This window comes from Electrona antarctica (assembly GCF_951216825.1).
Source record: "Electrona antarctica genome assembly, chromosome: 12".
NCBI lineage: Eukaryota > Metazoa > Chordata > Actinopteri > Myctophiformes > Myctophidae > Electrona > Electrona antarctica.
This window is the reverse complement of record NC_136793.1, coordinates 40,656,919-40,676,935: the sequence shown is the minus strand read 5'-3', so window position 1 is coordinate 40,676,935 and position 20,017 is coordinate 40,656,919. Positions and strand designations below refer to the sequence as shown.

The 20,017-nt window shown below is 42.3% G+C and overlaps 2 protein-coding genes across 4 annotated transcripts in view; one reads left to right on the top strand and one right to left on the bottom strand.

The window, feature by feature from the left end:
* The window catches only part of sh2d3cb (SH2 domain containing 3Cb), a gene marked incomplete at its 5' end in the record, with an annotated part of 30,169 nt that extends 10,940 nt beyond the window's left edge, over positions 1-19,229 (top strand). Inside the window, 9 exons of the mRNA XM_079516977.1 lie at positions 1,865-2,277; positions 2,919-2,931; positions 3,080-3,305; positions 10,359-10,822; positions 11,226-11,341; positions 15,051-15,222; positions 15,574-15,685; positions 17,033-17,239; positions 18,211-19,229. Of these exons, the coding sequence (XP_079373103.1) occupies positions 1,865-2,277; positions 2,919-2,931; positions 3,080-3,305; positions 10,359-10,822; positions 11,226-11,341; positions 15,051-15,222; positions 15,574-15,685; positions 17,033-17,239; positions 18,211-18,380 (1,893 nt within the window). The 3' untranslated portion in view covers positions 18,381-19,229. The remainder of the gene's footprint in view (positions 1-1,864; positions 2,278-2,918; positions 2,932-3,079; positions 3,306-10,358; positions 10,823-11,225; positions 11,342-15,050; positions 15,223-15,573; positions 15,686-17,032; positions 17,240-18,210) is intronic.
* Positions 3,711-16,397, bottom strand: LOC306934149 (UDP-glucuronosyltransferase 2C1-like). Of its 3 annotated transcripts, none has more exons than XM_079516645.1 (2): positions 16,317-16,397; positions 3,711-5,331 (listed from the first exon to the last, which is right to left on the bottom strand). In XM_079516645.1, exon 2 carries the CDS (start codon positions 5,327-5,329, stop codon positions 3,749-3,751), a length of 1,581 nt encoding a protein of 526 aa, XP_079372771.1. In that variant the 5' UTR covers positions 5,330-5,331; positions 16,317-16,397; the 3' UTR covers positions 3,711-3,748. The 3 variants fall into 3 exon arrangements, with proteins under 3 accessions (XP_079372771.1, XP_079372772.1, XP_079372770.1); XM_079516646.1 differs by lacking the exon at positions 16,317-16,397 and adding an exon at positions 10,356-10,465; XM_079516644.1 differs by lacking the exon at positions 16,317-16,397 and adding an exon at positions 7,767-7,905.
* Positions 19,230-20,017: the final 788 nt, after the last annotated feature.

Sequence of the window (20,017 nt, the reverse complement as noted above, 5' to 3'; positions counted from 1 at the left end):
GGAAGGCATGGAAAAAGCTAATTCAAGAGTTTGGCACAACAATATTAGATCGATGTGCAGCAAAACTCCAAAAAAGGAGGCCCGAATTGATGTTCCAGGAATTGACCCCCAGGACTTTGTGACAATTGCCAAAGCAATCAATGCAAAGTTTGTCACGGTGTCCCAGTCATTTGAGCCCCTAGAACGAACAGCTTTACCTTCCTTCCTTCCATCCCCCCCATTGCCCACTATACCAGTTTGGGAAGTTTATAATAAACTGTCCTCCATCAACTGTCATAAATCCCCTGGCCCAGACATGATCCCCCCCAAAATATTGAAAGAGTTTGCATGTGAGATCAGTATTCCTCTTTGTGACATCATCAACAGTTCATTTGATGAAGGGGTCGTTCCTAGACAATGGAAAGAGGCTACTGTTGTCCCTATACCAAAATCGTCCCCATGCAACATAGATGAATTGAGACCGATCTCATTAACAGCTCAACTCTCAAAAATATGTGAACATTTTGCTGGGAACTGGATTCTTAACGACATCATGCCATACCTAGACCCCATGCAGTTTGGCAGCCGACAGAACCGTTCCACAACACACAATCTAGTCAGTTTAATGGACTTTGTTTATAGGTCCAGTGATGTTGCTGGCTCAGTGTGCACAGTAATTACAACAGACTTTGCCAAGGCCTTCGATGCTGTAGACCACACAGTGGCAGTGCAGTGTCTCCTTGATTTAGGAGTGAGACCAGGTCTGATTCCATGGATTTGCAGCTTCATGACTGATCGGCAACAAAAAGTGCGCTACCAAGGACACCTGTCTGATTGGGAATACCCCACATGTGGAGTCGCACAGGGAACCGTATTAGGGCCTATAATCTTCCTAGCACTGATCAACAGCGCCCTCCGGGATGGAACACACCACTGGAAATATGTGGATGATATGACCATGGCCCAGTCGTGGAAGCCCAAGGTTCCCTGCACCCTCCAAAAGACCCTGAATGGTCTGGACATCTGGGTAAACGAGCACAAAATGAAACTGAATCCAAGAAAATGCAAAGTCATACATGTCACTGGCATGAGACAGAAACCGGCCCTCCCAACACTCTCCATTGACCAAAACATACTAGAAGTGTGTGACTCAGTAAAGGTTCTGGGGGTCACCATTCAAGCGAACTTGAAATGGGACAGTCAGGTAGACCATATGTTGACCTCAGCCAATAGAAAGCTCTTTGTCCTATGCCGCCTGAAGAAATTTGGGGTCCAAGACCTTGAATTGGTTTCAATCTACACAGGCTACGTGCGCCCGGTGCTGGAATATGCAGCCCCAGTCTGGCACAGTTCCTTGACTGCCAGCCAGACTAAAAGTCTGGAAAGAGTCCAAAAACGGGCTTGCAGAATCATTCTTGGCCGGAGGTACTCGGGATACACAGGAGCTCTCCGCACCCTCACATTGTGCACCCTAGCAGAGAGGCGCACCCACCTATGCCTTGACTTCGCCAGGAAGCTGTTCAAATCTAACTTCAGGAACTGGCTACCTCCCCTCAGAAAAGAGATCTCTGGACGTCAAACTAGAAATGGAGACGACCTGGACACCCCATCATGCAGAACTGAGAGATACAGAAAATCACCAATCCCATATATGTGTGGACTTTTAAATGATAGTGGATTTTAGATTTGTGTTTTACACCATTTGCATTTTTAGATAGGCTATTGCATTTTAGATTTGAAGTTTTATATTTGTGATCGGCAAAATAATTCAGTGTTTTTAATGGCACCTGTCTTTTAAAACCTGTGATCATGCTGAAAGTTGAATAAACATAAACATAAACAGTATACTTTATTTGTAATTGTGCAAATATCATGTGATTGGCAGGTGTCTGAGAGCTTGGTCGTAAATCATGGTGACTTCATCATCCGGGACTCTCTGTCCAGTCAGGGAGACTATGTCCTCACAAGCCACTGGAATCGCCACACCCTCCACTTCCTCATCAGCAAGAGCATCGTCCAATCCAGCGAGACATACACCAGAGTCCAGTACAAGTTGGAGGCGGAGGCCTTTGACTCACTGCCATCCCTGGTCAATTTCTATGTTGGGAGCAGGGCAGCTTTAACACAAAAGAGCCAAGCCCAGATACACAGTCCTGTGAACAGGACGCTACCACTCAGGTACCTGGAGACTGCGTTTTCCCTGGCTGGTTCTAAAGGCTGCGTCATAAGCTCACCCTCCTGTCAGAGAGGGCTGAAGCTCCGCAGTGGGAATGGAGCGCTGAGTGTCTGCCCGTGGAGGTGAGGCATTATCGTAATCTGAGCCTTTAAAGCCCGTATTAGAACGATAATGTTGATCCATAATAAATACATCATTACCTACATCAGTGGTTCCCAAAGTGGGGTCTGGGGACCCCCAGGCGTCCTTGGGGGAGTTCCAGTGGGTCCCCAGCTAAATGATAGTTTGGAACCAAATGGACACTTATGGGTCTATAATTCTGATTGTACAAATGGAGTTAAATTAACATTGATTTTACAATATAAATTGGTGGTCCCTGAGGTAGAAATGCCATTAAATGGGGGTCCGACCCGGTCCGTAGACTAATGCATGTCAAACCGGGGGTCCTTGAAATTAAACAGGTTGAGAAACGCTGCTAGAGCCGTAAAAATCTTCTTATGGGGGGGTCTCTGGCATATCTTTTCAAATGGGGGGGGGGTCCGCGGGCTAATGAGTATAATTTTGGGGGTCCTTGACATGAAAAGGTTTGGGAACCACTGACCTACATATACTACAGTAGTCCCAGTCCCAATGTAGATGCAGATTTGTTTCAGATTAAAAAATCATTAGCTGCACGTTGTTTTCTTTTTTTCCCCAGCAATATGGCACCAAACATTATGTACTACATATTTTCTTGTACGGTATATGTGTTGGTTGCCTTTAGTCACATGACATCAGTAACACAATACATGTGAAACATTAACACATATTTAATTAAAACAAGAGCAACAAGAGGGGTTTGATGTGATTTATTTGAAAACCTTATAATACAGTATAACACTTGAATAATTACTAAGAAAAAATTACAAGTCAAAGAACAGCTAGCCTTACATTATAAGTCAATTATGTAAACATATAGAATTCATAAAGCACATTTTGTTTTACAAATGGCCCCTCTATATTTCTCACTCTCTCTGTCTTTCTCTGTGCACATGCAGCCCTTCTACATTTCACCACAGGGAGGCAGCAAATAACAGCAGTGTCAACTTGGAACAAAGTCAGCTGCAGTCACCAAGGGGGGAAGTCCCTCTTTCTACACAGCACAACACCAGTGAGTTTGATTTCACACACACACCCACACACCCACAACAATAGCACATTATTTGGTGATGATAGTATCTCAATGTTTTGAAGTTACAGTTGGGTGCCACCGATATTGTCCCTTATCATTTGACCCATTTAGGCCTGACCTCAAAAATTTAAAAAATCCTTCTAAATCCTCCAGTTTTCTGAAATAAATATTTTCACGATTTTTCAAAAATAGCAGACCTACAAGCTCGTAGCGCGCCACTCGGTGGCGCGCTATGAGCTTGTAGATCTGCTATTTTTCAATAGCTAAATTATAACAATGTTTAAAACACCAAAAGGGGTTCCCGCCCAAAATGGGTTAACTGTCCTTTTGCGCAGATCACGCAAACCTCAGCAAAAAGAAAAGGACAATATCGATGGCCTCCAACTGTATAATGCCCATGTGCACATGTTATAACACTTGCATCATTCTCTTTTCACTTTCCTCCTGCAAAACACTTTACGCCACAAAAACTTCATCACTGAAATACTGACAATAATTACCAGTAAAGCAACTGCCAGCAGAAAGGCTATAACATCAATTGAATGGTACTGAATCTTTGACATCTTGTATGACTCAGTCCTCAAGTGTGATGCTCCCTTGTGTCTCATGGTGAACTCAATCCAGAACATGGCCCGGTCTAGAGGTTTCATGGGCTGATCCTTGTGTAGCATTGACAGCCTCTGCATATTCTCCTTGTAGGAGGGCTCATGAAGGACCTCCTTCAATGCTTCCAGGAAGTTGTCCTTGTCTAATGTGGCAATATCAACTACTTTGGCTACGCCCCTATCGTCCATCCTGTTCAGGTTGTCTTCTTGATCAAACAGGAGAGGCAGACCAACCATAGGAACGCCATGGTAGATGGCCTCCTGAACGCCATTGGTGCCTCCATGGGCCACAAACAATCTGGTCTTGGGGTGGCCCAACAGGTCATTCTGGGGCAACCAGTCAACGACTAAGGTGTTGTTTCCCAGATTTGATGGTCTCTTCCCAGTGTTCCTCCAGATCACCTTCTGTGGCAATTGGGCGAAGGCCTCAGCAATGGCCTCATCAATGTCCTCAGGAAGCTTTCCAATCAAGGTGCCCAGAGTCATCACAATGACCCCATGTTCTCCAGAACTCTGCACAAAGTCCTCCAAATGTTGAGGAAGAGGCTTGGAAGGCTTGCACTGGAAACCCTGGATGTAAACAACATTAGGCATAGTGGGGCGGGGGTATTCAAAGGTAAAGTCGGTTCTCATCAGCCAGATATCGGCTGCCTGGAACAGCTCCATATAATGGACGTCAGGACCGAAGTATCGGTGTACAAACGGTGCGTAGTTCGAGTCTGCAACATATGCAATTTGCAAACGTGTAAAAAGGTAGAAAAGTATGTTTTTGACTCGTTCGAAAAATGTCATCTTGTCTGTCAGCACTGCCCCAGGGATTGGGACATAGGAGAAGGGACAGGGGGCTATGCTATGATGCCCCTCCCCTTGGACAGTCCACCTGACATTAAAGACTAAAGGAAGACCTAGACGATGAGCCAACAGCACTCCTCCTCCCCATGCAGGATCCGTCAAAACCACATCATACTTAGCATCTTGAAAACGTTTCATCAATTCACTGTCCTCAAAAATAATCTCCATTGTCGCAATTAAGTCTTTGTGCATGTCAGAGAACTTTGTCACTAATTCCCATTCCAGTCCCATACGAGCCCAAACTGAGGAACCATCCCGCCGAAAGTTCAACATCTTTTTCACAAATTCCCCGAAGAACTCCTCATTTATACCACGAGAGGATTTTATTGTGATGGTTTTGTAGTGAGAGGAGTCTGGTTGGATGTACCAGTTGGTTTCTGGCCTTATCACTGTGACTTCATGGCCTCTGGAATGAAGCTCTTCAATGAGGACTTTCATGTTGATCCAATGGCTTCCATCCAAAGGGTACACCAGGACTTTCCCTCCATCCACAAGTGGTGTGAGACACAGAAGTATAGCAAACACCACAAGTGTTAGTTGGCCCATTTCTGAGGAGAGATCAGAATGACAAGTGATTGGATATCAAGGTACATCACTGCACTTTAGCTCCACACCTGAGAGATGTGTTCTTTTCAGTCATGATCAGGAAAGAAGTCATTAGAGATTTCAAATGTATAATTGTTTTTCCCTATGCCATTTCAAGATGAGCATTTAGTCCTCCTAATACAGTATAAATATAATACATATTTATGAAAGGGAACTTTTACAATCACTACCATTGTACACTATTATTTTCATTTTATTTTCCCATTTCATTAGAAAAGTCAAAAGCTTACAGCTCCACAGAGGAACCAAAAGCAGGTAGTGGCGTTTTATTGTCTCCACCAGGCCAAAGGCATGGGGAGAGAGTATGTTTTGCACTCCGTCCGTGTGTCCGTCTGTCCGTCCGTTACCAGCTAATCTCCGGCACCGTTGGCCCGATCCATGCCAAACTGTGCACATATGTACACACTCCCTGGATGCCACTGACAAACCTCTGCCCCAAATATTTTACAATGGCCTGTTATAGCGCCACCATTAGGCTGATTTTGGAAAAACACATTTCTGTTGATAACTCGTTCACATTTTATCCATACATCACGTTTTGAAGGGAAGACCTCCGCACACTCGACTTACTATAATGACAACAGGTGCGTCGGCGACAAAGCAGCATGCCTGAAGAAGGTCAAAAGACCGAAACGTTGCATTTTGGACATTAAATAAAAAACTCTTGAACCAGCAAGTGACAGTGTGCGGGTCTCTCATACATACATCATGCAATTCGGTATACACTATCTCCATAGTCATGTGATCAACACGGATCTGCACCATTTCCCATATTCCATCCTGATTGGCTAAGATTGCCTTCCAAAGCCCACATGATTGGTCAGTTTTTTAACAAAATGCCACAAATCACACACAGTGTGCAATTTCCATGAAATTATTAACCTGACTCCGCCAGATGGGGCAGCAGAGAGTACACTGGGTTCCCCCTCCTGCTCCCATCTGGGAACTCTCAGGCAGACTTGATGCCCGGCCACAAAACGGCCTGGCCAATCAGCAGCAGCTAGAAGCTAGAAGCTGCTGCTAGAAGCTGCTAGAAGCTGCTGCTGATTGACCAGGCCGTTTTGTGGCCGGGCATCAAGTCTGCCTGAGAGTTCCCAGATGGGAGCAGGAGGGGGGAACCCAGTGTACTCTCTGCTGCTCCATCTGGCGGAGTCAGGTTATGAAATTATACCCTCTGCCCCAAACTTTCCAGAACGGCCTGTTATAGCATCACCTTGATATTTGCCAAATCCAGTATGACTAACAATACATAAGGTACAGCTTGTCCAATCTGTCTGACTTAAGTGCTATTTTAATGTTTCCTTGGAATCCTTTGTGAAGTTTTTATCTTGATTATCCAAGACTTTTTAACTATGCTTGTATCATTACACAATAGCTTGCCTCTGTACATCTGGATAAGGCTTCCTGATTAAGCAAGAGGATTGTTTTACAGGAATTCCACAGGAATTCCTACAGGCAAATCCCATTAGTTACACAAGAATGTTCTAGGATGATGCCGTTTTGTTTTCATGCATGAACTGAACAGGCGATGATTGCTACAGCAGCTGTGACCTCTTACTACTGATGGTAATGATTGTAATCTACAGAAATTGTTGTAATGTGCATGAGCTGTTGTAAAATATTCTGGGCAAAGTGGGCATACAGATATGGATACAAGTACACATGCAATCACATTATCTACTGACTACAGTACAGTATATTATTACACAACTTAACAGTGAGTAAGTATAATTACAAGATAAAACACAATGGGATAGGCCAAGTCATATTACAACGTTTGTTACATGTTACAGGTATGATATGAGATGTGGAGAAAAGTACATACACGTATGCAAAAAAAAGGTTCAAATCTATAAGGTTGCAAAAAAAAGGTTCAAATCTATAAGGTTCACAGCTTAAGAGTGATTGCGTATTGTTATGATATGATGTACAGATAGCCTCGTGCATATTCAAGGTCAAGGTCAAGGTAAACTTTATTGTCCACAAGGGAAATTTGTCTTGGGCTTTCACCCCAATATTCATATTACAACACTCACATTACACTAGATAAGATCATGAGCGATAAAACAAATTGGAATGTTACCACAGCACTCCCACACATTGCGCAAAAGGTTTCCCTTTCACGTTCATGGAAATCCCAAGGTATAACAGCTTTAAACGTGCATGTTATTGTGAAAGCTATGTCACAATTGAAGTTCTTAAATGCATTTTGCATAAACACTACTATTATTTTGATTATGGATGAGACTCCACATCAACTTCAAATGTCTTCCAAAATACGTATTCCTGCCTGCTCAGTCAGTAATATTGTAAGTCATGCTGGAGCAAAGAAAGTAAGAAGTATAATGCCAAAAAGATTAACTGCAAACTCACTTACCAATAGTAATCCACAGTCCATAAATAGTGTTCTTGACATTCGACAACCTACACTCACTGTGGATTCCTGACACCCATTCCTCGCTACTTGTGTAGTAGTAGGTGTGACCAAAAGGCTGTTGACCTAGTAAGTGGAATAAAGTTCAAGCTCACCAGGTAAACCCACAGTGGTGGGTCAACCTAGCCTGGCTCCAGCCCTGAATCGCTAGCCACCCCCATTAACAAAAAATGTTCTGGTGATAATAAGTGAAACGTCAGGCTAGGATCAACCCGTTATTAGTTTGTGTACGCTTTCTTGCCTAGACTTGCAGGCAAGAAAGCTCAATTCAGTTCACACCTGGAATCTGCCAGTACAATGTGAAATCTTTAACCACGGTGTCGTATCTTTACTGAAACATTCATGTGTGGAGTTGTGTGTACTGTACATAAGGAAACTTATTTGGTATTAATAAACATATCCAATAACCTAAACAATAAATAACAATTCAATGCATATTCAAGATTGACAAGAAATAATAAAAAATAAGTAATAAATCAAAAGGGGAATAACATCTTGGGCTCTATTTTCATCCATGCAAAACCCCTTATCCCTTTGCCATTTTTACTATTTTGAAAAACATTTTTGAACAGTTAAAATAGTCAATGTACAAACTTACAACGTGTCAATGTAGATTGGCTATTTTAACTATTAAAAAATGTTTAAAAAAAAAAAATAGTTTTCCAGGAGCTTTCATATGTCGGGTTTCACCTGACAAAAAATGGCAAAGTAGTTTAGGGATAAGGGGTTTAGCATGGACGAAAATATAGTGCCCCTTAAATGCACTGCTTATAGTTTTCAGATAATAAGTGAAATAGGTGTGAAATAGGTGTGAATTATTTCAAGTGGTCAACATTCAACAGCTCAAACATGTTCTGTCCATAATAAAGTGCCGTTCTTTTTTTTGCTCCACACGCACAGAGCCAAGAACACTCGTCTTTTCATTGAGTCACAACTCGCTCATCAATAATTTTTAAAAATTCAAAGTTCTATGTAAACTATGAAATTAGGGCTTTCATTTGGTATATAGATTGTGCGTGTAGGCCGTCTCTACGGAACGGTATGAAGCGAAAAGGAAAGTTCGGTCAATAAACCCCATTTGCTGCTGGGGTGATCATGAACTGAAAGAGCAAATGGAAATGGAATCGCGCACAAATAACTTATTTGACTATACAATTATATAAACACAATGGACACAAGGAAGTGGCAGGCACTCGACTTCTGCTGATTATAGGAAAATTACAAAGAGATATGCCTGCAGGCATCTCCATTGAGGCGCGTGCGGCGTGCCGTGCGCCGCTCTACCGAACTAATTTGGCACGGCTTACGGGTGCTTTTAAACTCCACTAGCGACTTCCCAAATGTGACCAAAATAGCAATTTAGGGGAAAGCGTGCCAACACGCCCATGACCACACCTCTAGGCGCAAATACCGGTGTCGGCAAAATATATAGCGGGTGACGCGGGACGAAAATACCATTAAGCTCCTATATTCGTAATTTTCGGGCAGCGGCTGAATTGCGGGCCGCGCTGCGGGTAAAGGCTGCGAAAAACAAAATTGGAGCCCATTGTCTCTTGATGTGTGTGCTTATTAACCCCCCACTGTGCAGGGGCGAACAAACACACCAACTTGTTCTTGGTGGTGATCCAAGAGGTTTTGGGTTCAGGAGGCCGACCGGTAGGAGTTTGGCTTGGTGATCTAGTCCAATAATGAAATGGCAGAGGTTGGAATAAATTGCTTTATTTTGTTTCTCAACTGATTCTGACAGGCCAATGAGTGTTTTCCATGCAAAACTAATGTTTGGAATGGATTCAGAATCATGAAAAACCCCTAGTTTTGGCACGTCACATGAAAGCATAATGAAATGTAGAAAATATTGCCTTATAATAGGTTGTCACTGGGGACATCTTGGATTAAGGCAATTTTAGGGTATTTGCAGTGAGAAGATTAGGGTAGATTTTGTATCCTGGCTAGTAGACCTAATATCCTCAGACTTGATTCAATCAAGCCTGAGTGAATGCCTGAGTGAATCAGGCTGCATTTGGGGCAGGCCGGGGAGTCAATCACCCTAAATTGGGGTTAAAGTAACATTTGTGTTCATACATGTCTGTCTACTGAATGACAGTGGAAAACTCTCTTATTAACTTTTTCCTGCAGATTTCCAGGGTTATAAACGTATGCCCGATTTATATTAGGTTGCGCATCACATTGTAAGAGTGTAGATCTGCTATTTTGGTGTGTGACATCAACACATTACTATAAGTTAGGTAAGTTGTCCTGCTCCCCCTTCAGGCTCTAATATATGGCTTACCAGAATGATTGCATTATTTATGACATAGTGCTACAGTAGCCTATGCACATTTCATATAGCAGTTTTCAAGATACAGTATGTAGGCAACCAATTTTGCAATCAAACACTAATAAACGTTTTACAATTTAGAGACTCCCAGTGATCAAGATGTTTTGGGGATTTGTTCAGGGACACGCTCCCTAACCGCTCACCCCCCTACCACTATTTATCACGAATAAAGTCATTCTGTGTATTTTTCTCACCAGGTCACCAGTCCAAAGGTCCATGCAACAGCTGTAGAAAAGGTGTCGTGGCTCCCCCCGCCCTGACCAGATGCCCCAGTGGTGCCCAACCACACACCTCCCCTGACACCGTCCTTCATAGACAGTGTAACGACAAACTCCACAACTCCCTCAGCCAGGAACTGCTCCCTGCAGATGTAGATGGAAACAGCTACACAGAGCTGTATCCCGGTCCTCCTTCCCAGAGTTATGTCGAAAGGCTGTGTGCAGAGGAGGGCTCAGACCGACTGAGGGTGGAGAATGGGAATGTGTATTTTTCCCCGATAGTGGAGACTGTCTCTGCCTTCAGGCCAAGTCGATACCAGTCGCAGCTGATGCCCAAGGAGAACAAGCCACTGGAGGTGTGCATTCTGAGGAAGGTGAAGGAACTGCTTGTTGAGATAGACCCAAGGACGGCAGCCAGACACATCACCAAGGCTGACTGCATGGTACTGTTGCAATGCATACATTTCAGTTTACAGTAGCTTAGCTTACTTAACTTTTACTAGTATGAAAAAATAAAATAAAATGCAAGTCAGAGAGCCATTGGTCCTTGGACAACATAAACTTTAGATACACATAGATAGATCCGAACAACGGCGAACATGTATGCATGCACACACACGCGCACGTGCGGCACGATCACGCATGCACACATTCACAGCATGTGTGTGTGCACAGTTCCTAATCAGTGCTCATATTTAATTATTCTAATACCTCCTCATACAGTACGCACACAGACAAATACAACCCAAAACACAAATAAGTTTACAAAAGGTGTGGGCTTTCCAAGGCAGCAGCGTTATCGGATGAAAACATCTTCAGAATGACCGGCATGTCTGTGTTCTGCAGGTGGCCAGGATCTTGGATGTGAGTGCAGATGTGCAGAGAAGCATGGGTGTGAGCTCTGGGATGGAGCTTCTCACCCTGCCTCATGGACACCAGCTCCGTCTAGACCTTCTTGAGAGGTGGGTGTTATTCTCACAGGTTTTGTGTTACAGTAATAATATATCCAAGAAGGATTTTCTTTCCATGATCATGGGAATGGTGGTAGCACAATACATTTGAGGTTCAGATTACCAATACCATCACCAAAGTACCCATTCATCACAATAGAAACATCCTTGAGGTAATTGTAGATGCAAGCTACTGTTTTAAAAAACAAAAACAAATGCATAGCTGTGCGTAATACAGTACCTATGATAGATAAATGCATAGCTGTGCCTAATACAGTACCTATGATGATTTTATTATAAAAATAAACCAATAAGTTAAATCAGGGGTTTTCAACTGATTGCGAGCCAGCGACCACCACCCTGACTAAGAATCAACCTGGGGACCACTGTTGTGTTGGGAATCGGTATGGGATATGGGCTAAGATTCGTAATGCTTGCTATACAATGCATCCCATGTCTATACATAGGCCTACCACTGTTTCTCAACCGATGGTCCACAGACTACTAGTGGTCCATGCAGGTTGCATAATATCCCTGCAGGTTGTCCATGGGGTAATGTTTTAAAATATAAATAAAATGCCTTTGTTAAATGTATTAAAATATGTTTAAATAATACAGTATTCAAAAGTCTATCAAATAAGAACACATTTGTATTAATAGCTAATAAATAGCTAATAAAAAGATTGAAATTAAATCATGACTGTTAAGGGCTTGATTTCATTAATTGCACGATACTATGTGCAACAAATTATATCAAGCCCAGGCATTATTTAACTGAAATATACGAGTGGTCCAGAGCCAAAAGATTATTATTTATTTTTTGAGAACCACTGATATATTCCTATCCCACGGTTACGTTATCTGACCTTCCATTAAACTCAGGTTAACTGATATACAGTACTGATAGAGCATCCTTTATTTACCCAAGGTAGTAGCTGAGCACTTCAGCAACGCCCTGCACATTGACACACACACACACACACACACACACACACACACACACACACACACACACACACACACACACACACACACACACACACACACACACACACACACACACACACACACACACACACACACACACACACACACACACACACACACACACACACACACACACACCTTGGGAGCTGAGCAGACCACAGTCTAAGGGGCCATCCAGACGAGGATGTATTTTGAGTTACCTGGGCAAGTATTTAGCCGATCTGCCCTTTTTGCCACACGGAGACGGCGTTTTGGGGGACTTAAACGGCTAATTTTGAAACCACCTTCCAGAGTGGGAAAGTTTGGAGACGCGACTTTCTCGTCTCCGTGTGTAGGCTATAGCAAATGCCGCCTAATTTGCTGAAACGGTGATGTCATAGCCTAGTCCCCTCGCCCCCGCCAAACTAACTAGTGTTAATGGTTTATTTCATCATATCCACTTACATATAACTAGTATCACAGCTATTTTATATTTGCACATAATGTCTATAAATCTCTTCTCCAAAAATAGCCGATATGCAGCCCACATGCATGAGCTTGTAGAGGAGCTTATTTTTGGAGAACAGATATAACGGCTTTGCATTGAGAGACCCCAGGTAGGATAAAAACATTGTTTACGGTCCATATTCCTCTATAAACGGCCTGTTTTCACCGTTTCCAATTGCTCTTTTTTTTATACTTTTGTATAGCCTATGTGCAATGATTAGCGCTGTGCTGCCAGCAGGTGGAATCAATCTAAACGAGCAATTATCTGACATTCAGAGGTGTTGCGCACCAGCGAATATATATTCAATCTCCAAAGTTCACAATGTACCATGCCGCCCCTCGTTGTGAGCTGTATGATGATCTGAGCGAGAGAAGGGGTGCGTGCGCTCTCTCTCTCTCTGAATGTGTGAATCACTTACCTTGTGCTTGCTGCTCGTTTTCAGAAGAATTAATCCAAGGTTTGTCATATTATGGTTTAAAGTAGGCATAAACTTTAGCTGGTAAGTCAGTGTGTGCAGAGTGAGAAGCAGCACTGCTCTGCAGCCTCTGCTGATTAAATTGATATGACCTAGATAGCATATGTCATATGCGCATCTGACTGGCAAGATAATTAGTTATTTGGCAACACCTGTGTGAAATACCAATAGTATAATTTATAAAATGCTTTCATATAGATCTTAGTCTTAGAATAAGCTTTTTTTTTTTTTTTGGGTGGCCATCTACAGGCCGGCCATGTGTACTACAGCTTTCTCTTGAAAACGGAGCAGTTTACCGGTCTCGTGTATACAGCAACAGCATACATAATTAACATAACCGCAATGTAGACGCAGGAAAGTTTTATATCGTTTATAAACTTGCGCGGGGAACAGCCCGAGCTGTTGGGGGTTCAGTGCCTTGCTCAAGGCACTTCAGCGGTGTTGGGTGAGTGATGACAATCACCTTCCTGCCCGTCCGGGGAATTGAACCGGCAACCTTTCGGCAACAAGGGCGCTCCTCTAACCCTCAGGCCTCATTCACACGTACCAAACACCAATCAAGCAAATGTTTGGTCGTGTTTTTGGGCCACCACAATGCTTTTCCAATGGGAGTCACATGGTTTTATCAAACGTTTGATTGCTGGTGTTCTGCCCCTACCCCCTCATCAAACAAAAATGTTTGGTCAAACCATGCGACTCCCATTGGAAAAGCATTGTGGGTGGCCCAAAAAAACGACCAAACATTTGCTTGAGGCAGGGAAAAAAACCCTTGCGTTTTTTGGGCCCTGGGCTTGGAAAATTGGCTTCCTTGATCCCCCTAGTGACTTTTAAGAGGCTTGCCTCTGGCATACTCTCCAGCCATTGCTCCTGCTTTGATGAGTAGCAATTTGCAGTGTTCTTAGTTTTATATTAGCTTAGTAGTTTCTTGATGTATTGTTCTTATTAGTCTCTTTTAGTGGTTAGCTATTTAGACTCTCTCTGAGTCTCCCTGGTAGTAGGTTTTTGGTATTACGGATGTCATATGTTTGTCTTGTCATGTCCTGTATTTGTTGTTACTGGCAGAGCTGTGTAACATTTATTTGCCTCTTCTCTTGGCCTGTGCGCACTTGTAAAAGAGGTCTCAATGTGATTTTACTGGTTAAATGATACGTGTGAATGCCTTAGGCCTCATCATTTTCCTAATAATGATGACTCAATCAGGCAAGCTGGTACACTTAGGCCTAGTTCACACCTACACAACAAATGTTCGGTCCGTGTGTGATGCCTGATTGCTTTTTGATTGCTGCTCCAATTCATTTTCAATGGGAGTCACATGGTTTGACCAAACATTTTTGTTTGATGAGGGGGGAGCATTCAGCAATCAGCGATCAAACACAAATGTTTGATCAAACCATGTGACTCCCATTGGAAAAGCATTGTGGTGGCCCAAAAAAACAAAAAAACGACCAAACATTGCTTGATTGGTGTTTGGTACGTGTGAATGAGGCCTCACCCTTCTTGAGATTCTATTCTAACTACCATTTCTGTGGAATGTCTTAACCTCAGACTTCCCAGTAACTGACAACATTGACGTACGTCCACGGAACACTGTTCTGTGGAAGAAAATACAAAATCTTCACTTTGCTACATTACTAAATTAATGGTCAGGGACCACATGCAATACCTTCACGGACCACCAGTGGTCCACGGACAACCTGTTGAAAACCCCTGAGTTAACTGATTGAAACAACTCTGTTCTCACCATTATTCAATCTGTATCACTTTGATAATAGGTTTCACACAATGTCCATCATGTTAGCTGTGGATGTACTGGGATGTACAGGAACAACTGAGGAGAGAGCATCCCTGCTACATAAAACCATACAGATTGCTGCTGAGCTCAAGAGCACCCTGGGCAATATGTTTGGCTTTGCAGCCATCATGAGAGCCTTAGAACTGCCACAGGTAAACGCAGTATATAATTAATTAATTATATAAATCAAAGATGAGGTTGTACTGATGAGAGCTTTGAGATAAAACATGTTGTAAATACATACATGTACATCTTTGTGTGCACCAATGTCAGATTCTTTTTTTTTTTCTGTTCATTGATTGTACTTAAGTGTTTCTAATTAGTGATAACTATTCTTATTCAAGAGTGCAATACTAAAGCCAACAGCAGTGTAACAGGAGAGGAAGTGTCTATGAGCAGAAAAGTGTTACATCTGGAAGTCATTGCTGTTTTATGATGAGGGTTGTGTTCACTGATGGGTCTAATGTGGCTCTGAACCACAATGTTTGTTCTCTGGCCTTCAGGTGTCTCGCCTAGAGCAGACCTGGACAGTGTTACGGCAGCGACACACAGAGGGTGCTATCCTCTACGAGAAAACACTGAAGCCCTTCATGAAAAGTCTGAATGATGGGAAAGGTTTGTTAACTACAGTATGAGCAATCAGAAGCTTTCCATCTGACACTTTGAATGAAATGAAGAACGCTTGTTTCATCATTGTTGCCAAATGTGTTTTGGACATTATTCAAGGTCGTTTCAATGGTTCTTGTTGAAACTTGGTGAAAGTGTTTCCTGTAAATACATTCCTACCCTAGTTCAGTCAGGCTCTTACAAGACAATGTGATGTAAAGTCATCCCTGTTTTCCTTCTATTTATAATTTCTGTCATATCTTTTTTTTTTCCTTGTACATTCTTGTATACTCTAGCAATCATTAAGCCAAATTCCTCATGATGTATGTGCACTTATAAAGTGATCACGTTGTTCTGCCCTTACTATACGTTTGGTGTACAGTCTGTATGGCTTGGCAGGCAGCTAACAAAGTTCCCCAATAAAGCTCCAAAAGGCAGTGACTTGGTTTAGGTTCTTTACTGGTGAATACATTAAATTGTAAAACTGCAATACAGAAAGATAGAAAACACAGACATTTGTGTCAAAGTGTAGAATCATAAACCAAACCATTTCTTTTGTATGCATCACAAGTTGCAACATGTACTCACTGTACTATTCAAAGAATCAAATTACAAACATTTTAGAAAAACACAGACTTACAGACTTATCCTGTCCAAGGCCTGAGAGAAAGGAAACACTCAACCTGCAGTGAGTGAGCTCTTGACAGAGTGCTGGTTTACACTAGAACTGGCTCTGACCAAACTAATCACCTATTAAATACCCTGGTGAGGCTACCAGGTGAGGAGAGTTACTAATTAGGCAAAGGAACATTGGATCCATTACACATACAAGGCTTAAAGGTAAACGACATAGAAAGTAAACAGCACACACATGTTTTTGAGGGGGGCTAGCCCCACCAACGTCTGTTTGTCTTATTCTTGAGCCCCCAGAAATCAGCATGCCCCCCAAAAAATAAGCATGGCCCCCCATGCCGTCATGTGGCAGATACGTCTATGAACTTTTTGCGACCAGAGGTCGCATTTACTATGAAATCGTTCATTTCCCGTCAGTCAGTCAGTCAGTTGTTTGGTTGGTCACCCATCACGTGACATCATCAGGGATGGAGATCTCACCCTCAGGCGTCTTACTGATTACAGTATGTTTGCTTTAAGCATGCCTCCCCCATGGCGCCCCTCACTTCACGCAAGTGTGATTTTTTTTGCTTTTAGATTGGCTATGTTTTGCCACATGTTTGGCTAGTTTCACATAACGTTGGCCTATTTTTGCAGAATATTAGCCTATTACACTAGGGACACTAGGGTTAATGAAAACAGTTCCTCTCTACTAGCTCACTCTCTGTGTCTCTCTCTTCCCAGAGAGCTGTCCTCTGTCCAACACGTCTTTCCCCCATGTGGTCCCGCTGCTGACTCTCTTGGAGAAGAGTGTGGCGTTGGGGGACGGGGCAGAGCCATGGGAGACAGTGGAGGCAAGTGTAGACGTTGTCATGTGCCACCTGGGGGCAGCACGGACCATTGCACAATTGGGGGGAATCTATCACTCCAATGCTAAAACCAAATTACATGGTAAGTGTATCAGAAGAAGCACATCACAGCTGTTTTAACTATATCACCTTGGCTCCCTGTTTCTTTTCTAATTGATTTTAACATATATTCACACAAAGCTCTTAATAGTATATAGTGTCTTCTGAGCCCTCAGGTCTTCTCATGTTGGTCTTTCGCATTTACATATTGTATTCCACACACAAAAAACCATAGAAACAACTTTTACCGGCAATGCTCCAAGATTCTGGACCACGTACCACATTTTTATTTAGAAAACCTGAAAACATTTACTTTACTCTAAACTGTAAACTGGATCTAAAACCTGCCTCAACAGGTTGAAAGTGAACATTGAATTTGGTTGCATGCTGGCTATACCTGGCTACATCCCAGTTGTGAAGTGATAGTACCTGTTTAACCATTGAGGAAAAACTGGCACAGGTGTGGCCAGGTAATGCCAGCAGCGCAACCAATTTGTACATTTCAACCTGCAGAGGACAGTGCAACACAATACAGGGTGGAGTGTTTAAATACCACATGATCAAGAAGCACTGCTATATTATTGGGGTATCCGGAGAACTCACCAGTTTTCCAACTCGCCGCAGCGAAAATTCTTCATCAATGTCTTCATCGTTATGCTAACATGCTGTCTTCATCAGTGTAGTATATGTCAAACCCACAGATGTTATAGTTCATTTCCAAAGTGATCAAATTATTTTGTGCAATTAAATGGTCAGCTAGATAATGATAAAAAGGTGAGTATGTGAATACCAATGATAGTATAGTATATATAGGATATTGTTTACTAATGAATTACATTGTTTCTGTACTTTAGCATTCCTACTTCATCTAGTGTAAACTCTAAACAACTATCCTCTCTCTCTAAATGAAGGTGAACTAAAATGCACTAAACCGTTGCGAGTCGGAAAACTGGCGAGTTCTCCGGTAGGCCATTATTGGCATGTTACAGTAATGTGTGTGATGTGCTCTCGCAGGTTGTCACGAGAGACCGGAGGTTCTAGAGCTGTTCCTGACAGAGTTCCAGATGAGGCTGCTATGGGGTAGTAGGGGTGCAGAGGAGAACCAGGCTCAGCGCTATGCCAAGTTTGACCAGGTGTTGACTGCCTTGTCCAACAAGCTGGAGCCACCCATTCGACCAGCCTGACCCTTCTGACTAACATCGAACTAAAAATAGCATTACTTGAGTTGAGACATTATATACTGACTCAGAATAGAGGGAGCTTACTCAGGCCAGATCATTATTATTACGGTATGATCTGTTCCAGGCCTGAGTGTGAAGCTTAATTTAATCTTTGTCGTATGACTGTGTAACACTAAAAACACTGACTTAAGCCCAAACCACACCAATTGGTCACCATGCAACTCCTTGCAACCAAACGGTTGTGAGTAGACGCATGTAGACGCATGCAGTTGCAAGCAACCACAGCTCCTTTGAATTGAATCACTCAACATGCGCCACCGCTGCGATGAACGCATCGGATCGGTGTGATTGGGCATTACTTTCAACTGAAAAAGTGTTGACACGGGGAAGTGTAAATTAGCCTTATGAGGTACAGCTTTTGATGAGCCAGAGCTCAGTTGAAACCCAAAGCTCACGATGTGCTATAATACAAAGGTAATAATAGAGTTTTTTTTATAGTCTTTGATGACAAGCTGAACCCAAACCTGAGCAATGAAATGGGGGCATTAAGCCCGCCATTTGAAGTCCATCAACTGCATTTGGGTCTTTTCAGGTTCACGTATGAATGTTAAGCAAACATAATGGGTGATTTAATGTGAATGTTCTGTATTTGCTAGTGCTTGGCTTAAACTTTGTGTTATGCAAATTGGGATGGTATAAGTGAATTATAACAAAAACAAGTGAGACATTTCCTTGTTTTTTGCACACCTACAAGCCAACAGGAGTGTCTAGGTCAGGAGACCAAGGGCTAGGCTAATCAATGTAGAATAAAACTCTTGCACACCATCTTCAAATGGAAAAAATGAGTTTTAATTGGAAACAATGTTTCTGTTGAGAGACCTCTTCAGAGAGAACCTGATGGACCTGAGGTCTTTAGTTTTTCATTCCAACAGTATGAACACACACACACACACACACACACACACACACACACACACACATGGCATATACTAAAATGGTTCTATATATGCACATAGAACTGGACTGTGAGAAAAACATTCCATATGAATATATACAAATACACCATTCCATGTGTGTAGACAAAGCACAGTACTGCTGTATCACATAGTGAAAATAAGATTGCAAGGTGTGTCTCCCTGTCATTATTTAACATGGTGAGGCTGGGCCTCAACGTGACTCAAATATTTCTCCATTTGTTCTGTGTAAATAAATGTCTGTCTGAAGGCTGGGCCTTCCCTGTGATGATGTAGTATCAGACTGTCGATTAATCTCCCTTGCCCCACTTAATGTAAAACTGTATAGTAATAGTAGCAGGATGGGCAATTAACTGAAAATATATTGAAACCTGTATTTAGAACCAACAATGGATTTATAACTGAATATAATAATTGAGAAGTAAGTTTTTTTTTAATTATTATATATATATATACTTGTATCAACAAATCACCAAAACAATTACTAAAAGTAGGACTAAACAAAAAATTCGAATAGATCTTTTATAATCTACAAATTTTGATTATAGTCGTCTAATTAACCACTTAAGCCCTGTATTATACTTTATTGTACAAAGGTGGCATACAGGAATAATGAAAATTGCTAATTTACAAGTTCACTTTGCAGCACATCGCGACCCGTTGTTA

Bases quoted from the DNA above. Each gene is read 5' to 3' on its own strand.
- LOC306934149 (XM_079516645.1), bottom strand. From the start codon at position 5,329: ATGGGCCAACTAACACTTGTGGTGTTTGCTATACTTCTGTGTCTCACA.